Source organism: Copidosoma floridanum, unplaced genomic scaffold, assembly GCF_036245765.1.
Source record: "Copidosoma floridanum isolate Cflo_tuat_1 unplaced genomic scaffold, Cflo_Japanese_pri ptg000019l, whole genome shotgun sequence".
NCBI lineage: Eukaryota > Metazoa > Arthropoda > Insecta > Hymenoptera > Encyrtidae > Copidosoma > Copidosoma floridanum.
Genome location: NW_028321896.1, coordinates 15,535,630 through 15,560,824, shown reverse-complemented (window position 1 = coordinate 15,560,824; position 25,195 = coordinate 15,535,630). Strand labels below are relative to the sequence as shown.

General features: G+C 42.4%; 1 protein-coding gene and 1 long non-coding RNA gene across 11 annotated transcripts; both read left to right on the top strand.

Annotated features, from left to right (window-relative positions):
- The first annotated feature begins 580 nt into the window (after window positions 1-580).
- On the top strand, window positions 581-17,005 carry nocte (no circadian temperature entrainment). Of its 9 annotated transcripts, XM_014349118.2 has the most exons (20): window positions 582-1,549; window positions 4,273-4,420; window positions 4,490-4,735; window positions 4,816-4,966; window positions 5,277-5,561; window positions 6,221-6,301; window positions 6,397-6,698; window positions 6,797-7,433; window positions 7,521-8,258; window positions 8,772-9,382; window positions 9,455-12,473; window positions 12,567-13,477; window positions 14,003-14,197; window positions 14,367-14,666; window positions 14,754-14,942; window positions 15,036-15,171; window positions 15,258-15,599; window positions 15,682-15,812; window positions 15,968-16,241; window positions 16,534-17,005. In XM_014349118.2, exons 2-20 carry the CDS (start codon window positions 4,328-4,330, stop codon window positions 16,683-16,685), a joined length of 8,793 nt encoding a protein of 2,930 aa, XP_014204604.2. In that variant the 5' UTR covers window positions 582-1,549; window positions 4,273-4,327; the 3' UTR covers window positions 16,686-17,005. The 9 variants fall into 9 exon arrangements, with proteins under 9 accessions (XP_014204603.2, XP_014204608.2, XP_014204602.2 ...); XM_014349117.2 differs by having other exon boundaries at window positions 581-1,549; window positions 6,821-7,433; window positions 9,455-13,477; XM_014349122.2 differs by having other exon boundaries at window positions 581-1,549; window positions 7,521-7,928; window positions 9,455-13,477.
- A 5,200-nt stretch (window positions 17,006-22,205) lies between these two features.
- On the top strand, window positions 22,206-23,611 carry LOC149374557 (uncharacterized). Of its 2 annotated transcripts, XR_016293085.1 has the most exons (3): window positions 22,206-22,353; window positions 22,540-22,623; window positions 22,716-23,611. It is a non-coding gene; the product is annotated as an uncharacterized LOC149374557 (long non-coding RNA). The 2 variants fall into 2 exon arrangements; XR_016293084.1 differs by having other exon boundaries at window positions 22,206-22,623.
- Window positions 23,612-25,195: the final 1,584 nt, after the last annotated feature.

Below are 25,195 nucleotides of genomic sequence, written 5' to 3'. Positions count from 1 at the left end.
TGGCGTTGATAATGTTGATATCAACCCCTTCAGTACCTAAAAGAAAGGAAACAAAAGAAAAACGAGAAAAACAGGTAACTATTATTTTTCGGCCTGAGCCAGAGAGCGATCGCCAAAGAGCAACGGAAGTTGCAAGTGCCTTTTTAAGGCCTACCATTGATGTGCCGGCAATTTAAAATAAAGATTAATTTTTCGTATTATTACTCATAATGCGCATCAAAGTAATTGTTTACGCACTTAAACTTATTTCCGTACAGTATACATGCAGAGATTAATTAGTATATAGGGTGTATGGTATCATTATGGTGAGAACACCGAGAAAAACTTTTTCTGAAAAAGTGACCGTTCTTTTTGTATTGATCGCAATGCAGGTGCTAAGACAAGGTCCGATCTGTTGAACAAGTTCGGCGTAAATATCCATTATCCACCCACCCCCAGCACCCCCCTGCGTTTTAGGTTATCCGTATAGAGCAATAAAACGAGCCTGTGGCGACGCGACTAGTGGCGAGAGCTCCCGAAAAGAGTCGAGTTGAGAGAGAGTGTGTGTATGTGCCGCTGTGCGCCTCGAATCTCGCCATCTTGAGCAAGCGGAATCTGCGGAATTGCCGTGGCTGTGTATATACACATACACTGCGTGAACCAGACAAAGACAAAAATAAGGACAGAAAGAGACAAGAGATAGTACTCCATTGTGTGTGTGTGTGTGTGTGCGGCAGAGCAGAGCACGACGACGACCCCGAGGAAAGTGAAGAGACTTCGTGGCGTGTTTAATAGGCGCGGCGCGTTGCGGCCTTTTTTTACAAGTTGAAGCAAAAATAATCAACGAGGTTTTTGTTGTTGCCGTTGTTGCAAGTTGCAAGAGGCCACACGCGCGCACACACGTTGTTGTATAAATAAGAACTGTAGACTGTATCACTGTAGTTACACGCGAAGAAAAAGGAGTCAGGTTTTCACACAAGTGCGAGATACATAGATCGAGAAAGAGAGCGGGGAGTGTACGCGTGTGTGTGTGTGTGTGTGCGCGTTTTTTTCACTGCGAGAGCGCCGAGAGCCCCAGAGAGCAGCGTGCACGCCGAGAGAGCGGCTGCAGGAAGAAAAAAAAAATCCCTGTGGACGGTCAGCGCAGCAACATCCAAGTGTAAAATTGTGTGTGTACGTGTGTATGTGCAGTGCATCAGCGTCGAGCAGTTCACCTCTAGGAGAAGACGCGCGCTAGCGCCGCGTCGTCAAAAAGCCACACGTATAGGTATAACATATACACGCACCTGGTACTATAGCAGCAGTGCACAGAGCCAACGAAGCAGGTTATATAGTCACCAAGTCACCCAGAGATCATCGTAACCACGAGGGGTATACACCTATATACTTTCACACACAAGAGCATCGGATCATAGGTATCAGAGTGTAGGTGCAGTGTGCGCGTGATTCGTCGAGTGCGGGTGAGGATAACCCGGAGGCAAGCGTCTATCTATTTCTATACCTCGTTGGATTTGGGACTGACTCGAGGCCCCGATTTTCTGGAATCGTGAACCCATTTGGACGGACCAAGGTGAGTTAATCACGTCAACGCAGCCTTTATCCTGCCAATCCTCTAGGTTCTCGTTGACCTCCCTCCCGCGATTCCTCTCTCTCCTCCTCTGTCTCTCCCTTTCATATAATCTAAAAGAGGTTCATGAACGCTTATCATCGTGTGAACTCTGGCCTGGCCATATACCTACAAATGGATCGCATGTTCTGAGCTCCGACACGCTGTAATAGAACCAGCAGGTGCTGCAATAGAGCTTCCTGCGCGTGTAAGGCCGATTTTTTTCTTTTTTTCTTCTGCGTCACGTTTCAAGTATATGCTTGCAATCTCAAAGGGAAGGATAGGATATCATGATAAGTAATGCGCAAAAGTTTTCTACAGGCGACTCCTCTTTCGTTTGCTCTTTATAGGTAATTTGGAAGACTTCTAGCTTCCACGGCGACGTACGAAAAGCGCACACTCGTGCACGTCGTCCTGGTCATTCCCTGTGTGCGCACTGCACTTGGAGATGTATATATCTATTTATCCCTGTCGGATTGATTCCCCGCGACGACTGGAATGTCCCCCCTTTGCTCCTTTTTCTTCCTCTTTTGTGTACACGTTACATGTATATGTATATATGTGGGCAGTGTATATATACAATACGTGTTCCGCTTCTGCTGCTTGCTCCATTCCATTCCCATTGCCGCTCTTTCGACATTCTTAGAATCTCTCTCTTGCTTGCCTCGTCCTTTTCCTATACTTCGCTCTCCTTGCTTTGAAATTTTTTTTTTTCTTTTGTGCACTTCCTTTTGCTCCAACCCGTTGCTCCGCACTTATTTTTTACTCTTTGCTCGAGACGCGCATGCAAGAGTGTATTGAAGGAATACCTAGGCTGGAGCAAAGAAACTCTCACACGCAGATTAAGTAGAGAGAGGGAGCAAAGGAGATGTGGAAATGACAAGGAAGACGGAGAGAAATACAGCTAGAGTATAGTAACTATGTATACAGGGAGGCCCCTTACGGAGCGTAAACGGAAGGAAGGAGACGAGTCGGAGGAACAAAGCTTGCCTGCTTATGTGCTTACGTGTTTAGTTAAAGTATACCTAGGTATATACGTATATGCATTTACAGACTTTACAGGGCCAGCTCTCCCCGAGATTTCTTGTGGCGCGGAGAGAGAGACCTCGCGTCAGAGCGGCGGCGGCCAGCGAACTCTGCTCCGTCGGCATCACACACACACGCACGCACACCACCGACCTTGTCTCTCTCTCACTCTCTTTTTCTCTCCTTGCGGAGGCCGCCTGCACCGCGGATATCGCTGCTGCTTTTGTGTCTATATGGCTCGGCGCGGTATTTTACGTGCTTAACATTTTGCATTGTACGGGTACACTTGCTCCGAAAGAAACAGCAGTGACAGGAATGGGATGAAAGAAAGAAAAAAATAAAAAATTAGAGGCGAGCGCGCGACGCCCACGATGTGTCCTTCTATCCCTTCGGTTTACCGTATTCAATATACTCCCCCGCAATCCTCCAGACTCGCTTGTTCGTCCGTTACTTGTCAGAGGAGAGAAAGAGAAAAAACGAAGACAAGATAGAAAAAAAAAAAAAAAAAAAAAATTAAGATGACAAGGAACGACGCGCAGAGATAGCGAGAATTGTTGTGGTGTGCGTGTATATATGCGCGCTGGATGGGATTTCACGCTTCAATGGGTACCAATAATTAATTTTTTTCAATACCTGACCCTCCTCTTAAAAGTATACCCACTCATGTTCTCGCGGTGTAAGTATGGCGCATAGACACAGCTCTTTTCTCTACACCCGCACGCTCGCCGCGGTAGATAGATGTGCCATTGATGACCCTTTAAATTTTAAACGTATCAGAAACAGGAACAAGACCAATAGAAAGGGGGTCAAGCAAGAAAGAGAAAGGGTCTGCTGGTGATGGTTTGTTTGTTTTCCCCTAACAATGTAATATATATCAAGGACGAAAATGACATGAATGACGATTAAATATAAAATTAAATTTAAACATCGGTCTAACGGTAATTAATAAGAGTTGTGTATCAATTCTGAGAAGCTTAAATTCTAGTTTACTGGTGCTCTCAAAGCATCTATACTACTGGACTCCTATTGTGCGATTGTGTTCGAAAGCTGATGTGTGTATGAAAAGAGACGAGATTACGAATACGAGTTATAGTAAACGACCTCATGTTACCTATCAGAGAGGTGCCGACGTCGACGAAACCTTTTCTTTCTTTCGCTCATCGCCGGATTGGATTGCAGAAACTGCGTTGCTTTTTCGCTCACGGTATAATATACGCATATTCTTTGAATCGATCGAGGTTGCTTTCAAAGTGATTTGCAGAGGTGTTGTTGAAAAATGTAGAAAATCACGCTACTCGTTCATGTTTGTCGTGTCCTGTGTCGCCGTTGTATTTTGGAGTCGTGGCAAAACTTGACGACACCTGGCTTCCTGCTGTTGTAGAAAGTACTTATGCAAAACTTTTTACATTGCACCAATCAATTGAAATAAAAGTTCTTCTGTTGCTTCTTAACTTAGGTTATGTTTTACACGGTACAAACCGTTTATTTTTAGCTCCAATGTAAACTGTGCTCCAAAGTGTGTGGTTGAAACATTCCAAAAGCCCACGAACCTTGTATTTGTATATATGTGTAGAGCTAATGAAATGATACATCTGCAAACTATGCTGAATGCTTTATTAATGTAACTTTTGTAAATGTAAATCTGCATCTTTTGTTTTCAGACAAAGGGTTCGTTCGTTGGGTCTGAGAAAGACTAAATGGTTGCCTGCAGACAGCATGTCTACTCTGTCGGGGATTGTGTCGAAGGGGGAGAAAGGAAAAACAAAGTACCAATCTATAGATATCAATAGTTTGTACACGTCGAGCAGGGTAAGTTTCACACATGGCCTCGTGTAGAAAAAGTATTGACATCTAATTCACGTGTGTTGCTGGTTTTAGGGAGAGTCTTCGGAACAGCAACAGCAGAAAAGCACAGTACCCCGCAAACATGGAATGCAAAGCTTGGGAAAGGTGCCCTCGGCGCGGCGACCACCTGCTAACCTGCCCAGTCTGAAAAGTGAAACCAGCAGCAGCGATCCAGCTGTTAATATCGTACCGAGCGGCGGAAGCGGTTGGGCCACGACCAAGGACACTGCACCTACAACTAATACCGTAACAACCACCACCCCACCAGACAACACACCTGTAAGTTTTTTTAACAAAATTTGTATCCTGACGTTAATCAATGTTTGCAAAACTCACGGATCATTTGATTTTGCTTGCAGACCAACTCACCGGCACAATGCACGACAGGACCTCTTGCGTCTCTGACGCCACAACAGCACCCACCACTGCCAGGGCAACAGTCTCCACATCCGTTGGAAGCAGGAAACAAGTCATCATGGAGTGCGATTATGAGCAGATCAGGAGATGCTGGTTAGTTGAAATTTTCATCTCAATTTTTTACTTTGGCTGCAGAAAAGTAATGTAATCTTCTTGATTAAGTTTTCAAGTTGACATTTGGATCCTGTATTAGTTTATAGGGCTAAAAAGAATACATCAATTTAATATTAATGCAACGTTTTCTATTAAAAAAAGCATTTATCAAGTTTAAAAAATTTTTGGTCAATAAGGGAGGAAGGAATTAACAATTTTCGGGAGTTGGAAAAAAAAATATATAATACAGTGCGTTGTATGACGACAATTTAAAAAACCAACGAATAAAAAAAAATAACTGTGGCTACAGCAGTTGGTTACGCGGGCCTCGTCGAGTCAGGAAGAGCGCGAGGTACTGTTGGGATGAATTTCCTAGCCTATCAGTCCCCACAGTTCCAGCACGAATTCCCGAGCTTAAGCGGCGGTGGCGGCGGCGGACAGTCTTCTGCTTCCGCCTCCTCGGTCTCTGCTCAGCAGAGTCCGACCGGCCAACAGCAGCTAAACTCCTCCGCCACAGCGACAAACGCAATCTCGAGCGCTGTGCAGAGCAACCAATCCATGTTGCAGCAACAGTCTTATTCTTACAATCACACAGGTGGGCCATTCCGTGCTTGCCAACCATGTGTTGTTAGTTGTGCTGCTGTAGACATAGATTTGATGACAATTTTTCTTCTCGTTTCGTTTATTGCAAGACGTATATAATGTATGGCACTTTTTTACCTCCTCGACCTTACTATCCACTATAGTTTATCGTTGTTTCGATGTTGTTTACTTTGTTGTTGGTTGTATTATGGTATTCAGAAAGGTATCGTATCCAACTCTGACATCTTGGGAACCTAATTTTTCTCAAATCAAAATCATAATATTTTTTCCGCTTCTGATTGTAGTTTTGTTTCAACAGTTGAAGCATTAATGGGAATGATGCTTTTTTATCATTCAGTAGGATATGCATCAATTAATGTCTTTTTTTTTTATATTTAGCTTTTTAACTTGTAGCGAATGTAATAGCGCATAGAATGTTGTCTATAATTATTTGATTACTCATGTGTTGATTTTTTTCAACCATACTATCAAAAGTTCTATAAATCATGCACCTATTACGTGATATTGATTAATTTTGTGTTTGCTGTGAGTTTTATCAGTGAATTAGTTTAATCACTATCGCACAAAAATAATTTGTTTTTATTAGTTTGTTGTTTAAACGTTGTCATGCAATCGTTTGAAAGTGTAACTAAACTGAATTTTACAACACAGGAGGTGGACCACCAGGTCAACAGCCACAACAAAATCGAGAAAACGCACAGTATGGCCCTGGTCCAAGTCTACGTCCACAAAGTAAGCATGAAAAATTGAAGTCAATTGAATGAATAAAGTCATGAAAATTCGCAAAGTATATTTTTTTAACATCGTTTGTTTGTTTGTCTGATTAGCCGAAGGAATCTGGGTGCAAGGTGGAAGCCGTATACCGGGCGGGGCAGGAGCCGGGGCAGCAGCAGGAACGGCCGGAGGTGGGAGTATTCCGGTGGGCCAGGGCCCCCTGCCTGGCCATGGCGGTCCAGGAGTTTCAGGTCCAGCCGAGATAGCCACTGGCGGACGACCGAACTTGGTCCAGTCGCCAGGCATGGTCTCGGCCCAGGGAGGCCAATATGACGGGCCAAACAACCAGGCCCGTCAGCCTGCAAATCAAGTCGGACCGGACATGCATCACTACAGAGGAATAGTTCCTCCATTCGTGAGTATTTTTCGCTTTGTTTTTTTTTTTTTTTTTTTTTTTTTTTTTTTTTTTTTTTTTAACTTGAATTGTTAAATTTATCATCTATGCTCTTCCAGATGTTTAAAAGTAATAACTTCCAGGCCGGCAATTTTCCGGCACAGTTTCCAGCGAGTGGTATGCGTGCCCGCTTCGTTTACCCGGATCGGCCCCCTGGGCCGCAAACACGTCCGGAGCGCGAGCGTGCACCACCCATCGAAGAGGAAGTATCAGCAACGGCACCACTCAGACCAATCATCAAGGAAGAAGATTTGTCACGTATGGATGACATCTCACGCGACGCTGGCTGGACTGCCTCTGATGATATAGATTACAATCAGAAACTGACCTTTAGCGACGATGAGATGGAAAATGATGCATTGTCGTCAAGCGCCGCTAAAAAAGAGGATGTCAGGAAAGAACAGGACAAACAGGAAGACAAAGAGTTGAGTGCTCGAGACAAGGAGCACAAGGAGAGTAGTGGTCCCGGAAGAAACGAGCCTAGAGGGGATCTTAGAAATGAACCCAGGATTGAAGCTAGGAATGAACCTAGAAATGAACCCAGGAACGAGCCCAGGAATGATCACAGAAGTGACATGCAGGTACTGCGCTCGTGGAACAATCAGGGTCCGATGCCACGTGACTTTCGTGGAGCGCCTGGACCACTACCTCTCAACTACCCGCTTCAGCAATCAATCAGACCCAACCCCTTCAGAGGTTAGTTTATTTCTTACTTAACACAAATACTTCTGATAATTGTAACTGTGTTTTGTTTTACTCATCGATTAATTTTTTGTTGCCCAGATCAAGACGAAGAGCTTTACAATCAGCGCCGTCGTGAGCAAGTCAACGAGAAAATTATTTCAGCTGTTGAACGTGCCCGTCAGCGCAAAGAAGACGAAGAGAAGCGCTTCCAAGAATCGACCAAGCAAGCTGCGGCCAAAAAGCTCCAAGATCTAGAGAATAAAATGAAAGAGAAGAATAAGATAAAAGAAAAGGAAGAGGAACACCAGAGCGGTCAATCTCACGACGCAAGTAGCAAGTCTGGATCAGGCTCTGCATCCACGACGCCCTCAACCATCATACCCATACCTGACTGGGAACGGGAGCGTGAGGCCCGTGAAACGCGCGAACGTTCACGCACCTTGTCCTCTGAGGGAGGAGCTAGCAAGGATATGGAGGGTCAGAAGGGAGGCCGCGATCAAGTGACAAGTGAGTTCCGCCAGATTGACCGTCCCTCTTTCGTGCGCCAGCAGCAGCAGGTCGCCGAGCAGTCGTCCTCATCACTGCCTTCCGGCGGCCCTGGCACGGGTAATAGCCGCGATCGCGATCAGTGGGACACGAGGGAGCCTGCCTTCTCTCGACAGTTTCAAAGTAATCTACCGCCGAGATTCCAAAAACAGCAGGCCGAGAGAAGCAATGCCAGCATTTCTGGGGCTCCCAATAACAGGCTGTCTCCCAGCGCTGAGCGCTCCCAGCCAGTTTCATTTTCTCAACAATATGACCCCAGTAGATGGGCTCATAACCATTCCAACTCATTGAGTATGTTTCATTCAGTGCTATAACCTTACGCTGTATTTTATGTGTGTGCTTGTATGTAACGTATTACAAGTAATTTCCACTTCTCCCAAAAATTGCATCCAGAACAACCGCCGTAATCTCCACCATACTTATCTGTAAAACCTTACTTTTAACGTTTACGTACTTAGATGCAACCCTCATCAACAGCTTATCCTACTTTTTTTCAGGGTACAATATTTCGAGCGGTTTTTATTTAATTTGGTGCTGCTTGTCGACACGATTTTTACACCTTGCACTTCTCATTCCCATGACTACTCTATTTAGAAATTTAGATGGCTGCTATATTTAAGTTGTCAAATATTCATAAGTAATTGAGTTGGCTACATTCGAGAAGTTGAGTGATTAATTTTGATGAAGTTGAGGATTTGGCTGATTGAAAATTCATCCATCAAACTTCTTTACTGTTAATCCAATTCATTAAACAGTTAAATTAATTTTATCCAATGTTATGTATCTTTTTGTCTTTTTGAATAGGTAAATCTGTTCCACCGCGTCGGGTACGAGCAGATTCGGATGTATCTGGACCGCTCGACGATGACGTCAGACCAAGTCCACGTGGTCCGCCTCTACGCAGCTCCGATGATCGACACCGGCACCTGAGCCATCGCGGCAGGCAAGGATCTGACGGTTACTACGATGATTATCCACGTCGGGGTGGTGACCGCTACAAGGATTATGAATACGAAGATAGGCACGGAAGAGACGGTGGCAGCTGGGGTGATCATAACGAGCGTCGTGGATACGATGACAAGCTTGATGGTCGAGACCTGAGAGAAGCAAGAGACCGAGATCTCAGAGATCGCGACTCAAGGGATTCGAGAGATATCAGAGATCTACGTGACAGAGATGCGAGGGATTTGCGCGACAGAGACTCGAGAGACGGAAGGGACTTGAGAGATCGAGATTCAAGAGATTCAAGAGATACTAGAGATACAAGAGATTCAAGGGATTCAAGGGATTCAAGGGATTCCAGGGATTCTAGAGATTCAAGAGAATCAAGAGACACGAGAGATACAAGAGACATGAGGGACTTGAGAGACAGAGAACCAAGAGACCTCCGAGATCGAGACGTTAGAGAGTATAAGGTAAGTTTCTCGTTGAAAATGATAGCGAAGAAATTAAAATTCCAACATCAAACACGCTTATTGTTTGTTTAGAACCAAGACTCATTTGAAGACCAACCATCTCAGCATAGCCGCGAAATCACGAGCAGCGCTCCTGCTGGGCCCGAATGGCGCGAGGAGCAGCGACGTGGTGATCTCCGCTCGCACGACGAGCGACCTACGATCGACAGTAACCGTCGCAGCGGTGACGTGCCACGTTCCATCGACGATCAGCGGCCCCAGCGTCCAGACTCCCGTGACAGTCGTGCCTCTCGCGAATCCAGGACATCGCTGCGTGCCATCGACGACGACGGCTTCCACAAGTCGCCGCGCGATAGCATCACCACTGGCTCCTGGGCCAACGACTTTTCCGATTACGAAGAGTCCTCGTCCGTGAGCACGAAAAAGTCGCAACGCGATATTTTTCGCGAGGAGAACCGAGAGCGTGACCGCGATCGCATCAGAGGTCGGGACCGGGATGACGTACCGCTACCACCACGTGACCGCCGTCAACCGCCTGGCCCGATAACCAAAAGTAAACTTGATCAAGAGGAGCTGAAACGCGACGTCACCTCGCTAAAACGCTCTAGCCTTGACGAAAAGAAGGACAGCCCTAAAGACCTTGGCAACGAGAAGAAGGAAAGCGAGGCCTGGACCCGCAAGCCCGAGCGCACGCCCGAAAGTGGCAAGCGCGAGATTGACAGTTCGGTCGGCAAGTCTTCGTGGGCCGATGCCGTCTCACCTAGCTTTGAGAAGGAAGAAGAGGAGAAGCGCGCTCCCCTGGACTCGCAGCACGACGATGACAAGAAAAAAATCAGTGACCTCAAACAGAGTATCGAGAAGCTGAGCATCGACAGCAATAAGCGAGCCAGCAGCGATCTTGATCATGACGTTGACAAGGATGATCTGAAAGACGACAAGCGTGACAAGAACGCCCGTAACCGTGCCAGCAGCGGCAGTAGAAGCTCCCGTGGACCCCGTGGTGGCGAGCCGCGTGGATCAAGGCAGTGGGGAGGCGGAGGCAGCGGTGTTGCTGATCGTGCTGGAGGTGCCTTCGGCAGTGGGTATAACCAACGCTGGCGCGGTCCCGAGATTCCTGCCAGAGGACGCCGTTCTAGCGCCAGGTCTATGGGAGGAAGATCAGGCAAGGGCGCTGGTAACTACGAGCGCACCGATTCCGACGAACAGAGCGGCGAGGAGCTGATTTCTGGTACCAACGAGTCCGGAAAGGACGAGAGAAGACCAGTATCCGCCAGATCGCCCAAGCTGTCTGCTCCCAAGGGCGAAAAGGACGAGCGCAATCGCAGCGCCGCAATCTCGAGAAAAGACGAACAGTCTAGAGGCGGCTTGAGTCAAGCGGGAGCCGGAGGCTCGTCATCCGGAACGGGTGATTTCAATGCGCCACGAGGCGAGAAGAAGGGTGGAGGCGAGCGTGGTAGTGAGTACGATGTTCGCGGATCCGGACGATCAAATCGCGATGGCTTTGCCCCACTGGGCGAGCCGTCGCGTCGCGGTCGTGGTGGATTTCGTAATAATCGGGGAGCTCCTCCACCACCTGCCGTCGGGGGCACCGCCAGTGGGCGTATCGAGGGTTATGGGCCTCCCCCCAGCAAGAGTCCCTTTTCCTCTGAGAGATCAGACGATATCAAGCATCCGGGCGGAGTGCAGCAGCATTCCTCGACGCCCACACCCTCTGAGCACGAGGATGCAGGAAACGTCAACAGCCAGTCCGAGTCCACCGATGACAAGATTATCGCCAAACAGCAGGCACTTAATGCCGGAATTACTGGCAGGCATGCGAAATCGCCAAATCAGATGAACGCTAACCACGCTGGTGAAATGCTTAAAAAGAAGGATTCTAGAGCCAAGAGAACAAGGAGTGGCAGCAGAAGAGGCAGAGGAGGCAGAAACGCCGCCAACGCTCAAAATAAACTCAACAACGACGTTGGCAACGAGGATTGGGAGACTACCTCGGAGAACAGCGAGGAACACCCCGATGACAAGAAAGACGGTGGTCATGGACTGCGATCCAAGCCTTTTGGTGGTCGAGGGGAGCGTCAAGGTGCCAACTCAATGGCCAACAACGCGCAGCACCCTAAAGAATCAAGAGAGCCACGAGGAAACAGAGGCGATCGAGGTGATCGAGGTGATCGAGGTGATCGAGGTGATCGAGGTGACCGAGGTGATCGGAATGATCGAGGGGACAAAGGCATCAAGTCCAATTTACAGTCCAACCGTGGATTGGGCTTGGAAAAGAGCCGCAACGTTCAAAATGCAGAACGAGGTGGAAACAAGGAAGGCTCCCAGCGTAATCACCACATAGGTAACATCCCTCCCCTGATGCAAAACTCTCAGGCTCAAAACGGCCGACCGAGAAGCCAAATCTCACTCAACAGCGGTCCAACATCGAACATCAAGTCTCTCATGAACAAGGAAACTACGGTCAACAGAATCGACGAGATCAAGCTGAACGATCCTACCCTGGTGAACCAGGCGCTGAACGATATTAATATCGGCAAGTCCTTGCCAAAGGACAAGCGTGGGTGCAATGCCGTTGACGTGGATGTCGACGGTAACTACGTGGGCGGAGATGATGGTGCAAACATGGGCGACGACAAGATCGACGCTGATGGATTCCAGGAAGTGCGCTCCAAGAAAAATGTCAAAGACTCGAGTCGTCAGCAACAACAGAGAGACGAGCAGTCTGGTTCGAAATCCGGACGCCGCGACCGTGACAAAGATCGCGTCGAACGCGACCGATCCAAATCCAAGGCAAACGGACCCCAGTCACAACAGCAGGCATCAAACATCCCGCCACTGCTCGGTCAGCCCATCAGCCAACCCGGAACTGGCGTGCCGCCCAAGCAGTACGGCGGTGATCGCGACCGTGACCGTGACCGTGACCGTGACCGTGATCGTGAGCGTGATCGTGAGCGTGATCGTGACCGCGACCGCGACCGCGACCGAGCTGGTCGCCAGAAGCTCGCGCCCCGCTTCCAGAAGCAGAAACAACAGAAGCTCCTGCAACAGCAAGCTGTTGGTGGAATCGAGTCTGGGGAGTCCGGCGCTACTGGTAAGCCTCAAAACCAGCTAGCGAATGCAATTAAAGACGGCGCGGCCCCTCCTCCTCCTCCTACCGTCAATGCTTGGGATAAACCTTTCACAGGTGGATCCTCGAGCCGCTCGCCGCCTTCGCCCGCTGTCGCTGCAGCCTCGGCCGATGCGCAGCTGGTGTCAGGGCTCACGGTATCTGGACAGCAGCAACAGGCTGGCGCTGAGCACGAGGCATCTGGTCAGCCTGACTCGCAGCAGACGGTTGTGAGTCAGCGAAACTCTCCCAGCTGCAGCGAAAAACACCCCGGCAGCTCCAAACCCAAGGATTCGTGTACTGGCCCGGACAAGAACAGCAGCCAGGACTCCACCAAGCCCGTGCAGACTCTCATCTTTGAAAACACCAACTTCTCCAAAAACAGCAAGACCAATGTCGGCTCGACTGGCGACATGGCCATCAAGTCCAAGTACTCCAACCACATCAAGACCCAGTCGAGGGACAAGCGCCCGAGTGACATCGAGGACGACGGTGCGCAGATGCAACAGCAGCAGGCTCTTTCGGCCGCCTTCTCCAGCAAGCCAAACGAGCTTATGAAGGAGAAGCTGCCACCCCAGCAGCAACAACAGCAGGAGCCTATCCAGATGCCGTTGTCCTTCAATAGCAAAGAGGACAACGTGGATATGAAGTTGGACTTTACATTCGATTCCGATCTGTCGCAGCTCACCGAGGATAAGAGCAAGAATCTGGGCATGCCTCGGTCGATGCACATCACCGCGGCTCAGAGCACCATCTCACCTTCAACAGCCGAGCTGAACATGAAAATCGCCTCGGTCAAGAAAGTCTGGGAAAATGCCCCGCCAATGCCTACTGTGGTGGAACATGAGGTCGATGGCAACGTCGTCAGCGCGGCTAATAGTTTCCCGCAAGCTTTCGAGAGCAATGAAGTTGACGACGGATATAGCCATCAGCAATACAACCAGGCTAATATGAAGGGTGAAATCGCCACTTCGACAAACGTGTGCAAGGTAATATGTTTGTTGCATAAAAATTTTTAATATTACACGTATGTAGATACATGGATGGCCAGGTGCTTGTTTTCTACACGCTTTCGTTTGATGAAAAAAATCCACCTTTTGTCACATCGATCACAATGATATTTATTCAATTGCAAACGCCGTTTTAATATTTCGAAATATCGCCGTAAAGTTTTTCGCCAACACAAAATTTTAATGCCTCGATGTTGTGTGATAATATAATATGTATAGTTTACAATATTTGCATACTTAACAGAGAAAGAGAGAGAAAAAAAGTTGCTTTACTAAAAACACGCTCATGTATCACGTACCATGCATGCCAATCATATTTTTGTCCAACTCCTTCATCGTTAAATTCAAAGAGATTTTATCAAATTTTCATCCGAAACAGTGTTTCGATTTGAAAATTCGTTGTCTCGAGTTTAACGCTGACAGCGGGTTGATTAATATAAAAATCAATATCGCTGTTCATTTGTCCCGTGTGGGAAAGACTCTGACTCTTTGCCTGATGCGCAGCTGGTTCCCCCGCAGGTGAAGCCGCAGCAACAGTCGTCGGGTGGCGGCGGTGCCCAGCCCGGCTCCTCGGTTCCCGGACCTAGTCCTATCGGACCCGGCCAGAGTCCTATCGGCCACCCACCGGCGAGCCTTCAGGGACCCCTTAGCCCTCCACCTTTCAATTCTACCGGCCAGCCCTCGCACATCAATTATCAGGTTAACATCGACGAGCGATTCTCGCGTTATACCTTTTCTTTTCTTGTTTTGTTTTGTTTTTTGTTGTTTTTTTTTGTTTTTTTTTTTCCATCCAAAGCTCTACATGTTTCCAACAACCGTGCGTATACGTTACCGCATGTACTTATGAGTTTAAACGTTTTATGCGCAGTACCCCGGCTCGCAAGCTGCAGCAGCGCAGTACGGCAGTATGTCGGCTATTCCATCGCCACCAGCTGTTTTGTTTAACACCGGCTCGGGACAATTGCCCGCCCAGGCAGGTGGACTTTACGGCGCTTTCCAGTTGGACCAAAGCCGATCGCCTTTCTCACAGTATCCGCCTTACGCTGCTGCTTCCCTGCAAAGCTCCTTCAACCAGCAGAACATGTATCTCCAGCAGGCACCTCCGCCGCACGCTCCGAATGCACCAGCTGCTGATATTTATCAGAGCAACTTGTCGCAATATAGACTCGTATGTGTTTCTTTAAATTGCTATTCGCCATATTGAGGATTACTTTTATTGCCGACTATTGATTTCATTTTTTTTTTCTTTTGATAGACCGCTGCTGCCGCCGCACCTCAATTTGGACAGAATCAACAGTTGAGCAATAATCCCAATACCGTACTTATTAGTTCGTCATCCAATTCCCTGATGTCGGCCAGTGTCAAGCCATCATCGCAACCAATCGGTGCTATAGGCACAAAGGCTCAACATTTCCAGGCACCATCGGCTCCACAACCAAATCAAGTATGTCATTGAAGTTGCATTAATTTTTTTTTTTCGATCCAAAGCAGCCTGTTTTTGTTGTGACAATGCTAAGTTTGCATATATTCTTTTCAGGTGACATACATTCCGTACGACCCAAATCAGGTTTTGGGAGTAAGTGGCAGTTACATCAATAACTCGCAGCTCGTGCAGAGACCAGGACACAATGTCCAACCGTCAGCTAGCAGTTATTACAACGCTGCTTCTGCTGGTAAGATATCTTTTGAGATAAGATTTGAAAACGTTTGACATCTTTTGTCAATTCATACTTTATTTTTAATTTATTTTTCTCCACAGATGTATTTTCCGGCTCACAAACGGGGTTCTACCAAGGTGGTGCGACACAGCAGACCGGAGCTCACTACGGACTGCAGGGGTTTGGCCAACACAGTCAAAACCTGGCTACTGGTAACGCGGCTCCCGTCGGCTTGCAAAACTTTGGCTCGCAATTTTTGTCTGGCTCAGGACTGCAGTTGGCAGCTGCTGCTCAACAGTATCGCAATCCCACGGGTGGACTGCCGGGCCCAGCTAATGCAGCAGCCAATTTTTTAAATAAGCATCAACAGCAGGAACAACCCCGTCAACTTAAAAGCCCATCTGGAAATCAGCAGGACGTATTAGCCTCGGTCTTTAGCTCAAGTGAGTTTATTTCTTGGATCTAACCTGATTAATAAAACAAACTTTTTTGGGCCGATTTTTATAATTAAAATTTTTATTTTAGCATCCCCAAAATCAAGGAAACAGCAATCGTCATCGCAGCAGCCCCAACAAAATCAAACTCCACATCACAAATTTCAGCAATATCAGGGTGTCGGGCAATCCACTCTGGTAAGCAACTACAACACAAACTACGTAAGTATCTTTTTTTTTTTTATTGACAATTCATTGATTAGTGCATTGTTCACTACCAACGACTTATTTGTCATTGGGATTGAAACAAGTAACAGTTCACTACTAACAATCTCATTCTTCTTTTTGATACAATACTAACCAAACAAACATTACAGCAACAGAATGTGCGTGGCATAGGAATGCCACCACGTGGTGGTATACAGCCGTCACAGCAGCGTTATCCGCCGCCGATTCAACGGCCTGTAGTACCTTTTCCACCGGGCCACAATCCCAACAACTCACAGCAGGGCCAGCAACAGCAGCAGCAGCAACAGCAAAATTGTATGCCCAATCAGCAGCAACAGTCGCAGATGAATCGTCACAGACCCAATATTCATCAGCAACAGCAACGCAACATGAAAATGCAGCAGCAGTACTATTCTGGACAAAGTGAGATCTAGTGACCTTTTTGTTCTCTTGCAATTACGAATCGTTTATTTGTAAGATTATTCTAATTTGATTAAATAAAGTTACTCAGTATTTATATTTCTAACTTTGTCGTTATTCTTTCAAAATTTTTACATTTTTCTCTTCTTGATTTAATTATTAATTGACCCTGTAAAAGCATTGCTTTTGAAAATTCATCAGAGTAACGTATTCATAAATAAACGATTCAAAAGAATGGATAGTATATTTTTTGAGAAATTAAAAGTTAATCATTCTTAATTTAATGTCAACACAGGCAATGTAAAGATGGATCCTAATGACAAGGTGGATGCACACAACGATAAAATTTCTGACGGTAATGCCGGAAATCAGGTGGGTGGAAACAAGAATATTGTGAATCCCTCGGAAGGTGAAATCAAGGAAGAAGTAGCTGTTCAAAATGAATAAATAAATAAGCCGTTATTACAAGGCTTTTTATCTTGCGTTTAATAATACAAATAAATATAAATCTTCAATTATCGAAACAACACGATAATCAATTCTCAAATACATTACTGGACTCGACTGTAAAAAAAAAAATTCTTGGATTTGAAAAAAATTCATCTTGCGTCTTGATGACAACGTTCGTGCATGTATGGAAAGTGGGCGATACCAATTGATTATTGCCTCATCTTAAACAAAGTAGATAACTTAAGAATACGCATATCGATTTTATTGATCGAATGCCCATAGAAAGTAACAATTATATTGAACTTGAAAACGATAAAGGGAGTTGATTTTTTTTCGGTCGCTTGACGATACTAAACTGATGTTTTTACGTCGTTTCAAAATAATATTATAAAGCAGGCCGCCCCTCCCCCCTCTAACGTTTAAAAAAAAGACATTTCAAGTTTGCGGTTCAAGCATGCAACGTAAAATCACAAACTCCATACCACCTGATGCAGTGAATATAAATTATCCTGCCTGGATATTGACACGTGAAACAAAAAAATTCAACAACTTGGACGTTAATTTTTAGAATAACAAAAAAGCTATATAGCGATACTAAACACTATTCAACAAGTTACGCGCGAAGCAACCTTAAATAAAAGAAAAAGTGCTTAAAGTGTATTTTTTTCTTTCTTTAAGCATGGAATGACTCCATAAGACTGTCTATTACTTTGTTTGTTGAGAGAAAAAAATGCACGCGTAAATAAATTGAACTTCAGAATAAAAAGCTGTGATGGGGTCGCTACTCTGTATGGCTTTGGACTAAAGATAGAAAAACAAAAAGTAATTATTCAATAGTATCATCGACAATTGACCTCACCCTTTGCACAGGTTACGATTTATATTTCACCATTTATAAAGCTGTGGAATCTTTCGAAGTACTAACTGACCATTATTGTTATTAGCATTTTTATCATTATTATTGCCAAAGCTGAAAAAAGTATATAGTCTACAAAAATAATGAAGTAAATAATTGTACATTTTTTCCGTTGTCGTTTTTTTTCAATTCGTCTATCATTATTGTAATTATACAAAAATAATTAGTAAATGGCAAATTTTACATTCAATCATAACAAAATCCCATGATTGCACAGTTTTTATTGAATTGGGCATGAGCGACCGTACCATAGCCTTCGATAAAAATTCAAAACCAGCGCAACTGCATGTCGACTAGAGACTGTTTCCTTTTCTTTTCTCAAAGTATGACATATACTGCCAGTCGTTTCGGCGACATCTAATATGAATGTTTTTTCACAATAAATAATTATAATTGAGAAAAAAAAAACATGAGAAAAGAAAATGGACGTCGCGGAGTCGTAATTTCTATTAATAAAAATATTTGAAATCTAAATATATATGTACCAGTGGTATCACACAGACATCACCGTTGTACGTCTTCATGTATGAATAATAATATAATAATAAAAAAAATCTTATTATTACCTGGACTTGTCAAACAAATACTGTGGATGGTATGGTATCATAGTAACCCGAAACGTGTATATGTAATGTGCGTGACATGAATATAAATCAGCTATGCTATGTTATGTTTTAGCGGTTTGTGTGGTCGACGTCATTCGTATCGTTCTTGCAAGTAAAAAATATACGTGTATCGTCTTGCTCAATTGCATCGCGATCTCGAGTGAACGAGAAAGATAAAAAGTTAGCAGAAAATTTAGTTTGTTTTCATGCTATACTAGAAACTGTTATAAAATTATTGATGATAATCATTAAAAGAATTTTCTTCCTCATTTCTTTGCACGTTGACACATTGAGCGGACAAAAACTGTCCTTGCTTAAATGATGCAAAAACACGTAATCGATCCAAAACGCAGCAAAAAGATGGCAAAAGTTACTTGGTATTTAAGGAAATTATAAAATTGAACAAAAAAGTCTACCTAGTGTTTAGATGCGTCGTGTGGTGTAAGGTAATACACATGTACACTGCCTTTTTTTTCAGCTACAAGATAAATTGTATGTTCAAGGCACGTAAGACGGGCATCGGTGCCGGGGTCTGTTCTTTCATTTTCCTCCGTTTTCTTGTTTGTTTGTTTGTTTTCAATTAAATCAAAGACTGGCTAACTCTTGACAATGTTTGGTATTAGAAACAGCGAGCTTCATTTATCCAATAAACAATGTAAGCCGAGGGACAGAGCAAGTAATCTCTCGAGCTGCGAATCAATTTTTTTTTTTTTTTTTTTCTATTGTAACCTAATTTAATTTTATTGTTAAAAAACGTACAGTTAACGTGTCCAGTGATAATTGGCGGGGGGAAACAAAAGGGACGAGTTCACTCGACTCTCTGACCGAACAAATTGTCACTGAGACGTACAATACGTGTCCTGTAGATATTGTTTTACTCAAAAGACTGAACATTGCGTGTCCTTAAACGGTAAAAATAAAGCGATAAATAATAGGAGTAACAAATGTTTAATAATGTAAAATGAACCTATTTAGCCTACTATAGTCTTTGTTTACGTAAGTTATAATAAACGTGATGAACAGCCAGCGCGTCGAGAGATGCTCCGTTGATAAACGCCAAAAAAAAAAGTAACAAATCGAAAACGGAAAAATATACGTCCGAGTTTCAGTGGAAAATAAGGAAGAACATTTAAAGGCGATAAAGACAGACCCTTGAGACCCACCCCCCTTCAGTGCCTGTGTATGACTTTTATCTGTGCCTCTGAGCTGCGTGCATTACTTGAAAACATTTGCATTCTTTTCAATGATAATCGGATCAAATGTTAACAAATACGTACATGTACGAAAAAAAGCAGCAGTAAAGTTTTGTCGAGAAAATTGCTAAAGAACTCTACAATGCACACACACGCGCGCGCGTCAACACATCGGTACATGCAAATTAAGAAGAGCAAGCACCTTAAGACATTTTTATTTTTTCCTTTACTTAGCCAAGTCTCGACTAAACGTAATAAAACTAGAGGAGCAAAAGATAAGAAATAGATGTTTTTTCTTCTTCTTTTATTTTAATTAATTATTAGTAATAAAATAATAATCAGTATCGTTACATGTGGCGCGGGAACGTCGATGTGACTGTCGTTGCTCTCATTGTTTCAAATTCTAGCGCCGCTACTGTACACGGTCCTTCCTCTGTATCCATTTTACGTTTGTATTATTTGTAAAACTCTCTTACATTATATATTGTTTCATCTTTACTTATAATATTTACTATACAATTACTGCTATTATTATATTATACATAAATATTGTATCTCTATTATTTTACTTTTTTTTCTTTTCTTTTTTTTTATATCTCTGCATCCGAAAAGTTTTTGTGTAAAGCGTAAACATACGTAAAGTTAGAGAGGAAAATCGCATGATTGTATAATTATAAAGATGAATTGAGAATGCGAGAATTGAATAAAGTTTATGGTCTGGAACGCGATGTGTAACATGTCGATGCAACAGTTTTATCAGTTTTTCGAGGTATAAACGAAATACAGTTGGATCGATTTATAGATGAAGTGAAAAAAAAAAATTCTATTATTGGTTCTTTGTAAGACTTTCTTTTGATTGTGCACCATTTTTTTTTTTTTTTTTCACCTTAATATTCATTGTCATTATACTCTTATACTTTGTTATCAAAATTATTATGTCTCCTATTGGGACGAGAGGCAATAAATAAATTTAACAAATGAAAGTTTCAATTTGTGTGTGTTGATAAGAAGGGAAAAAAGTCTAGTTTATGGTTTAACACTGTAGATATTTATGTGGTAAACATTCGCGAGGTATTTTTCATGTACAAGAAAAATCAGTGTTGATTTAATAAATAATAAAGAAATTGTATCTGAATTGTGTAAAACAGATGAGGAAATGGTCTAAAAAAAAAAAAAAAAAAAAAAAAAGGATAAATATGTGTAAGGATTTAAGAGAATAAGCATGCGTATATTAATAAAACTTCATCGAAAAAATAAATCAGTTTATCGTATCAATTATTTAGATTTAACGACAAATTTAAATAAAAGCAAAGCAAATCAACTACTCACGAATTCATAGAAATAAATATGCTGATTTTTCATTCGAAAAAGAATTTGTACATCCTCTCGTGTGATTCAAGCATTCAAGGCACTGCTGCTACTCTATAAATATAAATGATTATTACTTAAAAAAAGGGGGATGAATACGTTACAATACGTAAGAGAAATAAAAAAAATTTGGCTTCAGGGTGAAAGTACTAGAAAAAGATCTCGAGCTTCTACGATAAACTTGGAATTTTCTTACTTATTGCAAATGAAAAGTTCAATTCGATTCAATAGTTGTTTTTTACTATAACAAATAAAACAAAATTCTTTTATAGAAAGAAATGGATATTCAATTATTTCAGCCGAAAATTCAACTGACACCGCCACATCTTAACTTTTGTTACATAAGCCGTGCATATACTAGCATTGTGGATGTTTGATCAAGTAGATCCGGGAAGAAATAAATATGCACTAAAAAGTTAAAACGATTAACTTTGCATTTGGAATAGAACCAAAGAAATGTCGATCAGGTGGAAGGAAGATGTAAAAAAAAAAAAAAACAATTACTATTTCCGTTACTTTTCAATAAATGTCCGTCTATCGATTGTTTCCTTGAGATCAGATTTTTTTAGTTTAATAATTAAGTATCACCTTTTTCAATGTATATACGTAAATGTTCATAAAGATTTATTGATCTTAGACTAGATTAATTATTCGTTATAATATACCTTTTCATTTTTTTTTACTTAATAGTTCTAGTACTTGATAGTTGTTTACTTGTAGTTTTTGAAAAATAGTTTAAAAATAACATTTTTATCGGTTAAGTAAATAATGTATGTACTTTTTTTTTTCATTATGAATAATTTTATTTTACCATTTAATTTTGCTGGTTATCGTTCGACATTTGCCATAATTGACACAAAACTAAATGTGAATAGTTGTTTCAAAATAATTTAATTAATATTTACACACAATATAATTGTGTTTTGATGTTTCTTTATAAATAATTATGACAATTTCAAATCTCTTTTGAAATGAAAACTACCCCGCCGGTCACATGGAGCATACTTATATGCAATATCCGCAATACGGCCAATACGGAGCCACTTGAGCTCATATAAGAGTGAGAGAGAGAGAAATCTTAAAAAGCAAAAGTCAACTTGAGGTGCAAACACTGCAAACACTACAAACGCGAGCCAATACTTAGGGTGTATTCCGCAAATGCTGCCAGCAGTTAAGTTACGTAGGTCGTGGTAACGCCGCATGGTCGGGCGGCGCTAGCGTCAACCTGTACTAACTGTCGGTGGGTTCCGCATGTCAACAAACTCCGAAATATCAGATGGCATGGGAGCGAAAACAGTAAAAAATATCAAAGTTTGTTGACATGCGGAACCCACCGACAGTTAGTACAGGTTGACGCTAGCGCTACCCGACCATGCGGCGTTACCACGACCTACGTAACTTAACTGCTGGCAGCATTTGCGGAATACACCCTTAATATCTATACTAATGATCCAGTCCAGTTTAGTCTGGTAGAATCATCCAATCCTAGGCAGCCATTACCAACGCTTGTTTTTGCAAGAAAAACAGCGGGACTACGATATCGTATCAAAAACAAAATTTAATGAGTGATATTGGACCACGTGGTTAGTTTCTATTACATATTGTTGTGTTTTTGAAGTTGATGTTGTCATTGTCAAGCCTCTTCTAACCTATCCAAACTACTTATTCATCGTCAATTTTTTAAACATTATCGTAAATAGAATTTAGAGGTTATTTCAAGTGATTTCGGTACATAAACTGTAAATAAAACTATTTGATTGTTTGAGTAGACGAGGAATCATCAAATACAGCGGTTCATAAAATTTGACAAAGTTTTCACTGCGTTAGATGTCAAATTATCTTTACATTGAAAGGTAAGGTTACTTGTAGGTATAGAAAATACGTCAAAAAATCGGAAAACCCCAAAGTTCCGGCTTTTATTAATACTTGCACGTTTTTTGTTTAGGTGGTCCTAGCCAAGTTACATTGTTTGTTGAAAAATGGACATTTCTAAGCCAAATTCAATTCAAACGGTTAACGTTGAAGATGAACTTCATCCAACATCATTGATCGTTATAAATGGAAAGTCTACGAAGGCTGTAGAATTAATAGTTTATTTTCGAGACACAACTACAAGCCATAGGTACTTCAGACGATTGACAAGGAACCAAAGACAAGTGAATTTCCATTCAACCAAATCAACGAAATCATGATCAAGTGATTATACATTTTTTTGCAATTCAACATGTTTAGTACAAAGGCTGTTAATTTAGTAACTTAAGAAAAGTACAAATATTGTAAAATCATAGATGTAATATTTTTTTTAAAAATACATCAATGATTCTTGTCATAGCTAAACGATAAAACGAAACTACGTTTTTAAATAGATTTATTAAAATCTCTATGAAATAATAAATCGAGATAATGTTGCAAAAAATTTCTTGTACACTTTAAAAAATAGGTAATTAAAAGAGTATACGGAGTAGTTTTATACAAAATAACATTTGTATTTTCATACATTTTTCTACTTTTGTAACTACAAAAATAAGTTGAAACGAAAAAACTATATTTCTTCATAGCTTAAAAAGGTTAATACACATAATTACAGTAAAATTGTGTTCATGTTATTTTATCTTAGAAATGTTGACTAGTTAATAATTTTAAATAATGGACAGATTATCCTTCGAAAAGGAATTATCTTTGACTTTGGCACTGAAAACTCGAAAGAGAACTCAAGTGTTTAGAACATTTATAAGTTCAAACAAACATGTACTGTACGACTTGTAATTCGTATTTACCATCAAAAAAGTAAAAGCTGTAACTCTTGACATTTCAGATGCAATAAAAATTTTAAAAAATGTATCATCCTCCTAATCTCTCATTCAAACTTTAAGCCTTTTATACTTGCAGGACCGGTTTTTCCCATCACAAAAAAACTCGTGGTACACAAGCTCCACTCTGTCTTATACACGGACAACTTGTTTCCTGCAAGGAAGTTCGTTTATTATTATCATTATTATTATTATTTTTGTTAAATTCCAGACGAGATGATCCGATATTGCGCAATTGACCTCACGTACCTATACAGCTTTTTGGTGAGCAACCGATTGAGATTCAGATTTACGATGGCGTGCTCGTCCATTCCATCCATGGATTAAATCTTGGTTTTTTTTTTTCCTTCCAGAGCCTTTCGTGCATTTGTCAGTTGCTACGAGGATATGTCACGTCTCTCGGCATTAAATATTTTTAGCATTCGTACAACGATATATCCTGATGGGGTACAAGAATGTATATGACCTCATTCTTCGAATACCTTACAAACTCGAAAGTACAATAAGTATGTATTACGTCTTGCATCGCGCGATGAGAGGATCACGCGACCACTTACACCGATGCGTATCTCATTATATTATTAGCCTTACGCAGACGTGTTTTTTTTTTATACACATTAAATACGAAGTTGTATTATTGCGAGAGCTCTGCTACTAGTAATAAATTTATACAATCGTCGGTTGCCAAACTCTGGCTGAGCGTGTTTATATCGAGCTCACAACATATATATATATAATAAAGACGATAAAAAGGGTATTGACCAATTGGACCGATAAAACATGTCATAGGTAACGCATGGGATCGGGTTGTATTGGCCTTTAATTCATCAGACGCGCTCATTTCTTATCATAAGCTATTGTTGCCGTTTTGGCGTATTTCATAAAGTATCATTTATTGATTTTATTGAATTGAATAAATTAAGGAAGGGTCTAGGACGAGTCCTTATTTCCTGCGTGGACGCGCTTATTACATACTTTCAAATGTACTTACCTGCCTCGGCGACATCATATTATGCAGACGAGTCTCAAACAATGGCAACGCGTCGCCGGTCAATCAACCAAGAGGCTCGACTCTTTTATCCTATATTATCGTTTTCTTTTTTTTCCCCAATCGAAAAAGGCCCCCATGTCGTCGTAACGCAACTTACGTTGTTGAGTATCGGACGCCGGAAGAAGCGTTTTGTTGCGTCGTCGCACGATCGCGCGATTTTTCCTTTCGCAGAGGACACACCGCTCTTTTCCCCTCTCTCTTCTTTCGTGCATATACTTTTTTATTCCTAGTCTCGCCTACCGAGCGTCTCTTTTATTCTTTTTTTTTTTTTTTTTTCTCTTTGTAGTTGACGTAAGTAGGTAGCACTTTTCCCCCGTCGATTTCGCAATCGCGTCGCACGATGCATAGAACGTACAACCGTGAGATCAACTCGTCATCGATTGATATACTGGGTATGTGACGTTGACTTTCTCCGGGGAGTCGTAAATGTACAATATTGTCTTACTAATATATAAAGCAAAGTCGCTAAAACCGTTGTAATCGCTAACCGCGAAAACTACTGAACCGATTTTGCTGAAATTTTGCACACTGATTCATGATACTTCCAAGATGGTTTTAGTATAG